The sequence below is a fragment of the Motacilla alba genome, chromosome 26, assembly GCF_015832195.1.
Source record: "Motacilla alba alba isolate MOTALB_02 chromosome 26, Motacilla_alba_V1.0_pri, whole genome shotgun sequence".
Classification (NCBI taxonomy): domain Eukaryota; kingdom Metazoa; phylum Chordata; class Aves; order Passeriformes; family Motacillidae; genus Motacilla; species Motacilla alba.
This window is the reverse complement of record NC_052041.1, coordinates 1,668,158-1,681,259: the sequence shown is the minus strand read 5'-3', so window position 1 is coordinate 1,681,259 and position 13,102 is coordinate 1,668,158. Positions and strand designations below refer to the sequence as shown.

Below are 13,102 nucleotides of genomic sequence, written 5' to 3'. Positions count from 1 at the left end.
GGCTGGGAAAGGGAAGGGGGATGAAGAGGAGGATGATCACTATAGGCTCCATCCCAAAATGGGCTGGGAAAGGAGAGGAGGATAAAGATGATCAGAACTGGATCTCTCTGAAAAAAAGGGCTGGGGAAGAGGACTGGGATGAGAATGATCAGAGTTGGCTCCATCCCAGAAAAGACTGGAGAAGGAGAGGGAGGTGAGGAAGAGCAGAGCCAGATCCATCCCAGAAAAAGGGCTGGGGAAGGGGTAAGGCTGATCAGAAGTGGTTCCATTCCAGAAAAAGCTCGGGAAGGGGAGAAGGAAGGGCAGAGTTGGCTCCGTTCCCAAAAAAGGGCTGGGGAAGAAGGAAAAGGAGGGGGATGATCAGAACCAGCTCCATCCCCAAAAGAAAGGGCTGGGGTAGGGGATACAGATTATCAGAACCAGCTCAAACCCCAAAGAAGGGTTGGGGAAAGGAGATGAAGAAAAGCAGGCCAGCTCCATCTCCCCCCAAAAAAAGGCTGGGGAAGGGGCTGGAGATAAGGATGAGCGGAGTCGGCGCCATCCCAAAAAGAAAAGCTGGGGATGAGGATGAGGATGAACAGAGCTGGCTCCATCCCCCCAAAAAAGGGCTGGGAGGCAGAGCTGGCTCCATCCTGCTTTGTGGGGTGGTAGAATGTAGGTCCCCCTGGTTTTGCCATCAAGTCCTGGAAATCTTAGGAGTGGAGGAGGGGAGGATGGACAGGGAGCAGTGGGGAGGGGGAAGTCTGGGGTCCCATTAGCCCAGGGACATGGTCACATCCCTGTGCTGAGCTCCCATGGGATCCAGTCCCATCCCACAGTGGGATGGGCTCAGACAGACAATTCCCACCCTTGCACACGGAGTGATGAAAACAGATTCCCAAATCCTCCACCTGAGCTAAAGGGAATAACTTTATTTCTCTCCTGTTGCAATTCCAGCCCAGCCTCAGTGGATGAATATCCCAAGGCACACTCTGCTGCTCCCAGCCTTTTAACTCATCCTAAAACTTTAATTAGGGTTTATCACCCTAATTAGGGTTCATCATCCTAAATCTTGCAGTAATTCCGAGCAGCAGCAGGAATTCCATCCTCCCTCCTTTCCAAGCAGCCCCCAGCCACCGGCCCTTATCCTTGAATATTAACAAAAAAGCAGGAAAAAGCTACAAAAAGGAATCAAAACAACAACGACAAAAAAAAACCCCTCAAGCAGGTCCCCTGAAGGCAGGAGGCACCAGAAGGTGACATCTGGAAGGGAGGGGGAGGGAGGGGATGCTCCATCCTTATCACCACAGAGGAAGGCAAAGGGATGAGGTGACACATGTCCCTGAACCCCACCTGAGTTTTTCCCTTGTTTCCTAAAATTGCTCCTCTAAGCCCTTCCCTGGGTGTGTTTAACTCCCTGTTCTCTCTCCCTCCCTCCCAGAAGAAGAAAACATTCCCATCTCACCGTTCTGCTGAGCAGAGCCAAAGGAAGAACCAACCCCCACCACACGTCACTCGCTCCCACTTTTTCTATGACCTGCCCAAATCCACCTCCTTCCAAACCCAAACCTGGAAGGGGCTGAAGCTCAACTTCCTGCTCCCTTTCATGGCCATTTCCTCTTTGTTTTCCAAGGAAGAACCCCTGTTCTCAGCGTTTCACAGGAGGTTTGACACCAGAGAGCACAGCAGGAATAGGAATACTGAGGGAATTTGGGAGGTAGGATAGACAGGCCCCCTTGCCCATCCCTCTGCAGCCCATTCCTGCCCTTGATCGAAGCTGGATTAATCCAGGATGGAATTTCTGGGGAAGGTGGAGGCTGTGTTACCTCCGAGTCACTCCTGGGAACCAACCTCAGTCCCTCAGTCTTTCCTGGGAACCAACCTCAGCCCTTGGGCAGGACAAATCAGGGATTTGTGGGGTTGTTTTGGGCCCTAAATGGAGGGAACTTCTCAGGCAGGAGGGGCTGAGGAAGGGAATCCCAACTCCAGCCCAGCAATGGGCTGGATAAAGAGGAAATGGTTACTTGAAAGATTTTCATTCTGCTCCTTAGAGCTGCATTTGCTCTGTCTGTTTGTAAATAATCCATAGATGAGCCCTGTATCCATCCTCTCCCTGTTTCCTGCAGAGATCTCCCATGCAGCTTCATTTAACTGTAGGAAAACAAAATAAAGGAATATGCATGATGTGGCTGTTCTTCCTTTCTCCCACTTCCATTTTGCTCCGTTCCTGTGTCCCAGAGCTTGGATCAAGGGATATTTCACCTGCTTTGCCTCCATTGTGGGGGTGTATGGATCTCTGGACCTCACCTGGATCACCCCATGGCCACTGCTGGGCTCCTGGGGGGTGGGATGGGGGTCACCATGCCAAAAACCTTCCTGGCCAGCACCCCTGGATGAGATGAAGCTCCTGGATGATTTTAAAGGATGAGTTATCCCATGTAGGATGGCTGGAAGGGAATTGTCAAACAGACACAGCTCCAGGCAGCTCGGAAAAGATTCCAGAACAGGGAATCCCCCTCAGGGCTCCCCCTGCCAGCACACACAGCCTCCCTGAGGAATTTATCCTGGATTTCTAAGCAAGTTTCTGAGAACAGTCCCACCTCCATCCTGCAGAGGTGCCCAGAGCAGAACTCCCAAGGGGGTCACAGCAGCCAGTAAGATTTGGGCTACAGATAAATAATTATCCACCTGCCAATAATCCCATGGGCAGTGGGACTCCTGGCATGTTCCAACTGTGCCAGCACAACTCAAGTCTTTGGGAGCAGCACAACACCACCAGTGGTGGGTGATAAAGCACAAGGAACCTCCCTGTCCAGATAATTCCACCCAATTCCCATCAAAGCTCTTCCTCTCCTTCTCCAGCAAAGCACAAAAGCTGGGAACCCTCCTGGAAAAAAGGAAGAATAAAGTGGAGAAAAGGCTACAATCTTTACTCACCATTTTAATACTGCCAACAAGTCTAACAGATCCAACTGTACACATGACAAAGTGGGAGGAGTCTGGATGCAATCATGGATCAGCAAAGGAACGTAGGACTGGTTAGGGATGGCACTAGAGGGAAACAGGGATTTGGCACCACACAGACAAAGTAAAGGCATGCTCAGGACAGGGCTGGGCAGGGAGGGCCATGGGAAAGGCAGCACAGAATAATCCACCGTTTTCATCCCAAAAAATGCACAGGAATCAGTGCTTTGGGAGATGGGAAGCAACAGTTTTTCCCCCAGCGAGGGCTCAGCTCCTCTCCCCACCAAGCTAGGATTACGCTGAGCACAAATCCCTTCCCATAAAACTGGCATAAAACTGGGCTCAAACCCCCAACAGAACCTAAACCCTCCTTCTGCTGCAAGAGCCTTTCCCAAAGCCTGGGGGGAGCAGGATGGTAACAAATCACACATGGAAAAAAAGCCGAAGCTCTAAGGATCCCTTAGTAGCTGCAGAAATATTAAATCCTGGCCATAGCAAGTGTTAAAAACAAGGAATTCCTGCTAAGAGGAATATTTTCTGCAGGATCTGCTCACATGTGCATAGTTAAGTGATTTTTTTTTTGTTGCTTTTTTAATTATTATTATTTTTAAAACAAGGTTTGCAAATAAAGAAATAAAGTTTAGTAAAGTTATAGTTTTCTCGATGGAAAAAAAAAAATAACCTTAAAAACAGACTAGTGGTGGCTTGTTAACCAAAGGAAGAGAGAAAGCTACATATCCAAGGTCTGGAATCCAGCTGGAATCCACCGCACATCCCGGAGATCACGCCGTCCAACGATGCCAGGAGGATCTACTCCCACTACGTGGCTTCACTGTGCCCTAATTCCACATCCCACAGCAATAAAAGGTCCCTAAGACAGAAGATTGTGCTAAAGAATTCCAGGATTCCGCATGTTCTCCGCTCCTGGGTCGTGCTCGTCGCTGTCCCCACGAGGCAGCCGGCGGCTGGGGCTCACACCAGGCAGAAACACTGGGAAGGAAACCAGGAATGTAGAAGGGAGCAGAGAGAGCCGTTCCCAGCGGGAGCCCGGAGCTGCGTTTACCTCTCAGTAGAGCCCGCACTCCTTGAGGTTGTTTTTGATGATGACGTCGGTGACGGCGTCGAAGACGAACTGGACGTTCTTGGTGTCGGTGGCGCAGGTGAAGTGGGTGTAGATCTCCTTGGTGTCCTTCCTCCGGTTCAGATCCTCAAACTGGCACTGGATGTAGGCGGCTGCCTCCTCGTACGTGTTGGAGCCTGCAAAGGAGAAGATCCCTGGCTTTGCCCACCGGCTCACGGGAGCTTTTAAGTCCATATTAAGCTGCTTGCAACCATCTGCCTTATCCAGCTACAAATCCAAATCCACCATTAACTCCTTCTGGGAGACCTGAAGTCTGTTCTCTGGGCAGTGACCTTGGACATGGGATCCAGGGGTTGCTGTGTGCTGGGACAGCCAGGCTCCACAGAGAGTAACAAATCATGGGAGATTGAAGGGACCTTCAATCCCATCTCGTTCCACCCCCTGCCAGGAATAGGGACACCTTACACTACACCAGGTTGCTCCTGTCCAGCCTAGCCTCAAGCACTTCCAGGGACAGGGAATCCACAGCTTCTCTGGGAATCACAGAAATCAACAGGTTTGAAGAGATTTAAAAGATTTTTTTAAACATGTAAATGCCTCGAGCAGTGCCCAGGTAAAACCTTCCACCTGTGTGGAGCCACAGCAGGGATGGGTTCTGGAACAATCCACGCTGAACACAGACACTCCAGGGTGGACAGGAGCCACAGCAAGACGTGGTTAAGTTCCACAGCCTCTAAAATTGAATTTAAATGGAATTATTGTCCCAGTTAGGTGTGCAAAAAGGGGAAGTGACCTTGATTTGTTGGAGTGCAACACTTTATTCCAGGGAAGGAGGAAGGTTGTTCCCAACCACAGCTCTTCCAAGAAAACAAGCTACCAGCCAACTGAACAGGCCAGAACTGTCCAGGAGGCACAGGGAAGGAATTGGGGAAAAGTTTGTAACTGATTCTGGGTTGTGCAAGGCTCTGACTCACTCGCTGCTGGCCCAGTGACACAGATGATGCCATGATCCCAGTGATCCCAGCCTACCTGTGTACTCTGGGTAGCAGATCGTTAGTGGGCTCTTCTTAATCTTCTCCTCAAACAGGTCTTTCTTGTTCAGGAAGAGGATGATGGAGGTGTCTGTGAACCATTTGTTGTTACAGATGCTGTCAAACAGTTTCATACTCTCATGCATCCGGTTCTGGAAAAGGAAATCCAACGGGGGAGACGTTAGGGAAGGGAGGGATGGGGGACAGAGGCCCTGCTGCACAGGCCTGACTCAAAATTGAGGTGTCACTGCCACATCCTCACTGCCATTGCCCCAGGAGGAGCACAGGGGGACAATTCACCTCCTCCTTTTCCTTCCTGGAGTGACTCACATGTAGAGAACAAGGCATGAGAACAACTCCAGGCACCTCCCAGCAAGCAGAAAGGTGGAAAACCTCATGAATGGGCTGTATTTATCATTTTGTGGGGCAAGATGCCACTGGCTTATCCAAAGAGTGCTCATCCTTGCAGGTCTCAGACAATTTAACGGGAGGAGTGTCGCCACATTTCTCTTCACAGAGAAAAGCAAGGCACAATTCTCCCCAGGAATATTTCTGGGTTTCACATTCTTTGAACCTCAGAGAAAGAAAAAACAATTCTTATCATTTGCTGTGCCTGTGTTTGTGCCAAAGTAGAATGCAGTATGGAGACTGTCTACCCAAAGTGATGGTGTTTGGTTTCCTTGGCCTGTCAGGGCCAGGTGTGTGTGTGTGTGTGTGGGGACAGTCATGAGATGAGTGCAGTGTGTGCAGTTGAGTGCTTGGCAGATTCAGTTTGGATGTAATGTAATATAGTATAATAAATGAATTCATTCTCTTTCTGATAAGATGGAGTCAGATGCATCATTCTGTCCCCTTTGTCGGGGGACCCTGCAAATTCCACAGGAGGAGTAGACCAGGAACACTCCAGCCTGGTGCAGGATGGAGCTGGGATGCTCCCAGCTCCCTTCCATGCAGCCACAAATCCCACAACACGCACCATCTCCTCGTCCTCAGCCAACACCAGGTCGTAGTCACTCAGGGCCACGCAGAAGATGATGGCTGTCACCCCCTCGAAGCAGTGGATCCACTTCTTCCGCTCCGAGCGCTGCCCTCCCACGTCGAACATCCTGGCAGAGGCAGGAGAAGTGGCTCAGCAGCTGGGCACACCCCTCCTGCCTGGCCCCCGTGGTGTTCCCAAGGATGGGGAGGCTGAGCAGGGGTTGGGAACACACAAGGGTTTGGGGGCTTCCCTCAGGAGAGGGGGTTTTAAAATTCCCTTCTTGGGAGAGGGGATTTTAAATCAGTATTCTCTATTTTCTTTCAAACTAGAGTGGATAGAGCTTGCAGCAGCCTGGGCCAGTGGAAAGTGTCCCTGCCTGTCTGGTTCCAGCTGTCCCTGGATGAGATTTCATATCCCTTCCAAGCCAAACCACTCCATGAGTCTGGTTTTCAGCAGGAACAACTGGAAGTCACCATCCAGAGCTCTGCTGGTTGTGTTCTCTTTCCTACTTCCTTAGCAACAACTCATTTGCTTGACTGGACTCCAAACACTTTCTCACAGCACCTCCAGGGAAATGGATTATTGGGAACACTACCTGCAAGCTCCTTCTGGGACCCAGGAGGAGATTAAAGGGGTAAAGAAATAATTTCATTTATTAAAAATAATCTGAGGTACTGGAGGTTAAAGGCTGAGCAGTTGCTTATGGAATTTCTGTATAAATTGAATTCATTTCTAATTAAATAGGAATTTGTGTCACAGGTAGTTCCAGCCCCCCTGCTCATCCAAATATTTTGATGAGAGCCCAGGATTGGGATTTAATTAAATCAAGTTAATATCTGAGTTATTAAGTCATAGATATTGATTTGTTCCCAGAGCAGACAAGGAGCTGTCCAGGGGGGGATTTAATGATCCCAAACTAACTCCCACCTTCTATTTAACCCTCTGGTCTAGAAGGAAATATGGAAATCTCTGTGAGAATCCAGGATATTTCCATGGCTTGAATCATTTGCCATTAGCACAGAGAGATTCATGAAGGAAAAGCATCCCTGACACCTCAGCTCATCCCAATTCCAGTCACTGCAGCTTCCCCATCCCATTATTAATGTCTGAGACGGAATATCACAGCAGAGCTGGCAGCACCAGGGTTTCTGATGGATTAATGCTTCCCTTTGTGGAGCAAATCCCTCTGGGACAGCACCTCCTGTGTCTGGGGCCCTGCACATGATCAATGGCTCCGGGCAGGATCAGGAAGGAGGGTGGAGATGATTAAAGAACACACTGGAGATGCTAATCCTGATCCATCATCATGGGAAGACAAGTTATTCCCTGGATGGACCAGAAGCTGCATAAATAAATTGATGATGCCAAGTATTTTGGCATTTTTGTTTAAAATGTTCTTAAATTGTAGAGTTTGGAAGCCAAAATGCTGTTCTCCCAAAAAAACTGTGCAAAAGTTTCCTTCTCCAGAGGAGACCGTGGAGATGCTCCAAGGACTGGAGCCCCTCTGCTCTAGATCCAGGAGAGCTGGGAAGGAGAAGGCTCCAGGGAGACCCGAGAGTCCTTTCCAGTGCCTAAAGTGCTCCATGAGAGCTGGAGAGAGATTTGGGACAAGGGCCTGAAGGGACAGAACAAGTTGAATGGCTTCCCACTGCCCGAGGGGAGGGTTAGGTGGGATACTGGGAATAAATCCTCCCCTGTGAGGGTGGTGAGGCCCTGGCACAGGGTGCCCAGAGCAGCTGTGGCTGCTCCATCCCTGGAAGTGTCCAAGGCCAGGCTGGACAGGTTGTGGAGCCACCTGGGATAGCTGAAGGTGTCCATGCCCGTGGCAGGGGAGTGGGACTGAATGGGATTTAAGGTCCCATCCAATCCAAACCAACCTGGGATCCTGTTAAAACCCTTGGATTTTAGAAGCACCACTTGGATTTTGCTGCAACTCCATCAAAGTGTTTCACAGCCCATTTGTAAATAAGCCAACACACAATTTTTAGGAATGTGAGCAGGAAAGATTCCAAACCATTGGCACAGACAGAGGGAAGGGGGCTGAGCCACAGGCACTGCACTGTCCTACACCCTGCAGCACGGGAATGCTGTGGGGCTCCAGCTGTTTGTCAGGAGCACACGTGGGATCTGAAGCAAGAATTCCTAAGCAGCAGGAAGGGGAGCTACAGCGATCCAAGGAGAGGGAGGAGGGATGCAGCCTCAGCCTACGGAGGCGGCCAGAGCCGCTCTGAGGTTAGAGGAAGCTCGTTAGTGACACGTAAAGGGACACTGCCAGGAGCAGGCTGGATCCACAGCCTGGCGGGGACTGGATCAGCAGAGGGGACAGGGAAGTCCCAGCCCCTGCAGCGCCAGGCGCAGGCTGGCAGTTCCCAGAGGAACACATGGAGCACACCATGCATCCCGGAGCCACAGCCTGGCTACGGACACAGCTCGGTTCCTCTGCTCCGAGGAAAGGGTTAAACTCAAACTCAAACTCCAGTCAGTGTCCTTTTAGTATTATTTTTGGGATCGGATCCTGGAAACGAGCAGTCAGTACCTGTGTCTGCGATTCCAACATAAAAGCAGCTGAAAAGAACAGAAGGCAAATCAAAGTCAAACTGGTCTCTCCGGTGAGCGACGCCAGCGGAGAGGGATAACAGGATAACGGAGGGAAGGAGGACAGTTAAACCAGGAGCAAGTGTGGGCGTGCCCCCAGTGCAGGGCATGGGCACAGCCCTTCACTCACTTGAAATACAGGTCCTTGAAGGTGAAGTGAGTCTCGACGATTCCTGTAGTTTTCACTCTGGTCCGCAGCACATCCTGCTGAGTGGGAATGTAGGTCGGCTGGGATATTCTATCCAAGTCATTTAGGTAACTAAACCAGAAGAGACAACACAAGAGGCTTTTTTTAGTCGCCTGCCTCACCATGAATCTTTTATAAACTGCAGAACAAAGCACAGAATTTATTTATCTCCCTCACACAGCACAGCCCTTGAAGCAAACAACCCCCTGCAGCTGTCTTGAGGGATGTTCTGGGGGTCTGGAGATTTTAACCCCTCTGTGGATGACCTTGGAGGTAGTGCTGGTGGAGCTGAGCTGGCTGGGGAGGGTAGGGAGGGAATGCAGAGCCGTGCCAGGGCTGGATCTCCCAGGGCAATCCACAGTCAAGGTCTCTCGCTTCAAAGCACAAGGCAATAAATCCAAGGGTTTGCTGTTAAAGGGCAGGGATGCGTCAAGGGATCTGGGAGGGAGGGATGAAGCCTTAAAAACCATCTCAAACCAGGCAGATCCAGCCACCTCCTTCCCCAACAAGCTGACTCTGAGGATACAGCCCTGCAAGAAGCCACTTCCTTGCAGAAATTTTCCCATCAAGACCTCAACTAATTCCAGCCCTAGCACATTCCTGCCTGAGAGTTTAGCTCTCAGGCACATTGGCACGAGGTACAGATAATTCCCAGCAGGATGACAAATCCCACTCCAGCAGCAACACCTCTGAGCTTGTCCTCCCTCCAGGCTCAGCCTCCTGCTCTCACACAGATCAGGTGGATCCCACAGCTCTGCTGGGATGGCACAGACCGTGTTCTTCTTTCTTGGGAGCAGGTTTTAATCACCCCAGCCCTGTGGCACTGGGGGGGTTCAGGGGCTCTGATGGTAATAAACCCTCCCAAATCACACATTATTATCACAGATCCACTGTCAGCCAGGAATTGCTTCTTCCCATGTGCTGGAAGCTGTGCTAGGAACCCCAGCAACACATCCCTCCTCCAACAGCTCCAGCATCACCCTGGCCAGGACTTGCAGAGCTCTGCCCTGTTTCCAAAGCCCAGATCCCAGTGATCTGCCAGGACCTGCCCAGTGCCACGGGGCTTTTCCCACAGAGAGTGGATTTAGTCCAGGAAGAGCCCGTCCTCTCATCCCTCTCTCGATTCCAGAAGGATGGCAGTTTGTGAGCTGCTGTGTGACCAGGGCTGGGCCTGGCTTTAGTTTCAATTTAGTAAAATGTGATTTGGAAGGTGTTTACCCTCCTCAGCTTCTACCAAGTCACATTTCTGCTGAGGCAGTAACGCGCACGGATTTTTTTCTCCTCTCCCTCCCAGCAGAGTAAGTTTAGCTGAGACACACAATGTAGCAAAAGCCAGTGGGAATGCTAAGAACCGACCCAGCAGCTCCTCAAAGCCTGGCTCTGATACAGGTCACAGCACTGATATGATAAATCATGGAATTGTTTGGGCTGAAAAGTCCCTCAAGATAGAGCCCCACTCTTACCCCAGCACTGCCAAGCCCAAGGTGAAGCTGTGAAGCACCTGCTCCCAACAGCCAGCAGGAACCACGGGCACTGAAAGGGGCGTAATTCCTAATGAAGCTTTGGGGCAGCCAGGGAGGGGGGAATGGAGCTGGCAAACAAACTCAAGCAGGGAATAAGGCATATCAGATTCAGTGGTGCTGCCTGAAACAATCAACTGTGCCAGGCTAATTCCAGGCAGACCCAAAGGGCAAATCCCATGGAAATATAAGCAGTTGGAAAACCCAGCAAAGGGGATTTCTGGGAAACCCTGGAAGTCCTGCCAAGTGTGGGCAGAGGAAGCAGCTGTGCCCTCCCAAAAATCCAGGCTGTGGAGCCCAGCTAGTGCCACTTGTATTTCAGATTAAGAAGAACTTGAAAAGGATACCCCAAAAGGCTGAAAAAGCAAAGTCTGAATCTCTTTGTTCCCAGTGGCTCCTGGTCCCAGCAGCACAGCCAGAGACACCCCTCACAACCACTCTGAGAGCAAACACTGACCTCGCTGTGTCTCCTCATCCCGTGCACTCCCAATCCCTTCCACCACCTCCTCCACCTCCACCAGGCTGAGGCTGCATCCCTCCTTCCCCACCTGGGATCCCTGTGTTTACAGAGCCAGCTATTCCTCGTCCTTCTACACCACAAGCTTCCAAAAAGCCAACTTGGGTTTGTTTTCCTTCTTTTTCATGCTTAAAATGAGGCCCTAAGTACAAAAAAAAGTGCTGCTCAAGCCTACAGTGTCACTTGTTTGTCCTGCTGACTCTCCAAGCATTCCTGGGACATCCTGTGCCAGGCTGGAACAGGGCCAGTGTGTGCAGAGATGACTGAATCCCAGAATTCCAGGATGGTTTGGGTGGGAAGATGTGGGAAATGAATTTACAGAAAATTCTTAAAGCCTGACAGAAGGCTCACATAGTATGTATCTGTAAGTAAATGTTGAGATAAGAAATGTTAACTTCGAAATGCTATGGAACAAGATAAACATTGTTTAGAGAGAAATGGAACTAGAAAGAAGTTTCAAAGGATGGTTTTGTAAATAAGATCAGATATTTTAGAGAAATAAAACTGTTAAAGATACATTGTAGTAGGACTTAGATGGGGTAATTTTAAATTATTGGTTTTAAAGTATTTACAGCATGGTGTGGCTAAAGCTGATAAGCTAAGAAATGTTTATAATGTATCGTAATTAGGAAATAGCTGGTATCTGATGGTAATGGTGTGAATTATAACACCTGTACTGTCTCACCCTTCTCATGAGATGAAAATGGAATAGAAGTTTTTGAAACAACTCTCAGTTACCCCATCTCCGGGTCAGAAAAGGGATTAATCCAACAGGAAGAGACCTTAAAGCTCATCCAGCCCCACGCCTGCCGTGGCAGGGACACCTTCACTGTCCCAGGCTGCTCCAAGCCCTGTCCAGCCTGGCCTCGGATGCTCCCAGGGATGGGGCAGCCACAGCTGCTCTGGGCCACCTGTGCCAGGGCCTGCCAAGAATTCCTTCCCAATATCCCATCCATCCCTGCCCTCTGGCAGTGGGAAGCCATTCCCTGTGTCCTGTCCCTCCAGGCCCTTGTCCAAAGTCTTTCTCCAGCTCCAGGCACTTGCAGGAGCTCTCAGGTCTCCCTGGAGCCTTCTCTTCTCCAGGCTGCACATCCCCAGCTCTGATCACACTGCTCTGGGAGTGCCAGTCCTGTCTCATCCCACACCCAGACGCTCCAGGGAGCACAGAGGGCAGGACAGGGATGCTGGGAAATGAACATGAGAGATAGAGCTGCCCTCCTCATCCTGCTCTCAGCAACCTTGCAATGGTGATTTTCCTTACAATTCACTCCTTTTGATGCTGAGAAGAAGGATTTCAAAGCCACAAATGGCTCTGAAAGCCCTTAAGGGGGGAGGGAGGAAGAGGAGGATGGGAAAAAGAGGAAGGGGGAAAAGAGGGGAGGGGGAAAAAAGCAGTGGAAAAGGGGGGGAGGAAAAAAAGAGGGAGGGGAAAAAAGAGGAGGGGAGAAAAGGAGAAGGAAAAACCTAGAAAAAACTTAGAAATAATCTAGGTTTTATCCAGCACCATGTCAGGGAATTTAGGCCAGAACTGGCACTTGGGAACATGAGGAGATGTGCAGGACTAGAGGAAGGTTGATCAGGGACTGTGCTAATTGCCCATGAGACTGCAGATAATTACCTACAGCTTGCACAGGCCGGGATCTGCCTGAAATCCAGGAAAAGTATAAAAACTAGGAATGAAAGCACTTTAAAGCAGTACGTGCTTGGTGACACTTCCAAGTACCCTGAAAATGTGGAGATATGAAATGGAAATATCCTTCACATTCACCCTGCTACACCCCAAACAGAGCTTTTGGGGGATATTGGGAAGGAATTCCTATCTGTGAGTCTGGTGAAGCCCTGGAATGGAATGCCCAGAGCAGCTGTGGCTGCCCCTGGATCCCTGGAAGTGCCCAATGCCACGTTGGATGGGGCTTGGAGCACCCTGGGATAGTGGAAGGTGTCCCTGCCCATGGCAGGGGGTGGAGTGAGATGATCTTTAAGGTCCCTTAATTCTGGGATTCCATGATTCTGGAGCTAGGCTGAGAGAGCTGGGAATGTTCAGCCTGGAGAAGAGAAGGCTCCAGGGATGGAGACCTCAGAGCCCTTTCCAGAGCCTCAAGGAGCTGCAGGAGAGCTGGAGAGGGGCTTGGGACAAGAGCATGGACAGACAGGACAAGAGGGAATGGCTTCCCACTGCCAGAGGGCAGAGTTAGATGGGATACTGGGAAGGAATTGTTCCCTGGGAGGGTTTTGAGGCCCTGGCACAG

The 13,102-nt window shown here is 50.4% G+C and overlaps 1 protein-coding gene across 1 annotated transcript in view; it reads right to left on the bottom strand.

The window, feature by feature from the left end:
- Nucleotides 1-2,900: 2,900 nt before the first annotated feature.
- GNAI3 (G protein subunit alpha i3) overlaps nucleotides 2,901-13,102 on the bottom strand; it is a 29,483-nt gene continuing 19,281 nt past the window's right edge. Inside the window, exons 5-9 of the mRNA XM_038162462.1 lie at nucleotides 8,760-8,888; nucleotides 6,032-6,161; nucleotides 5,054-5,207; nucleotides 4,007-4,200; nucleotides 2,901-3,933 (exon numbers count right to left, since the gene is read on the bottom strand). Coding sequence (XP_038018390.1) covers nucleotides 4,010-4,200; nucleotides 5,054-5,207; nucleotides 6,032-6,161; nucleotides 8,760-8,888 — 604 coding nt within the window. The 3' untranslated portion in view covers nucleotides 2,901-3,933; nucleotides 4,007-4,009. The remainder of the gene's footprint in view (nucleotides 3,934-4,006; nucleotides 4,201-5,053; nucleotides 5,208-6,031; nucleotides 6,162-8,759; nucleotides 8,889-13,102) is intronic.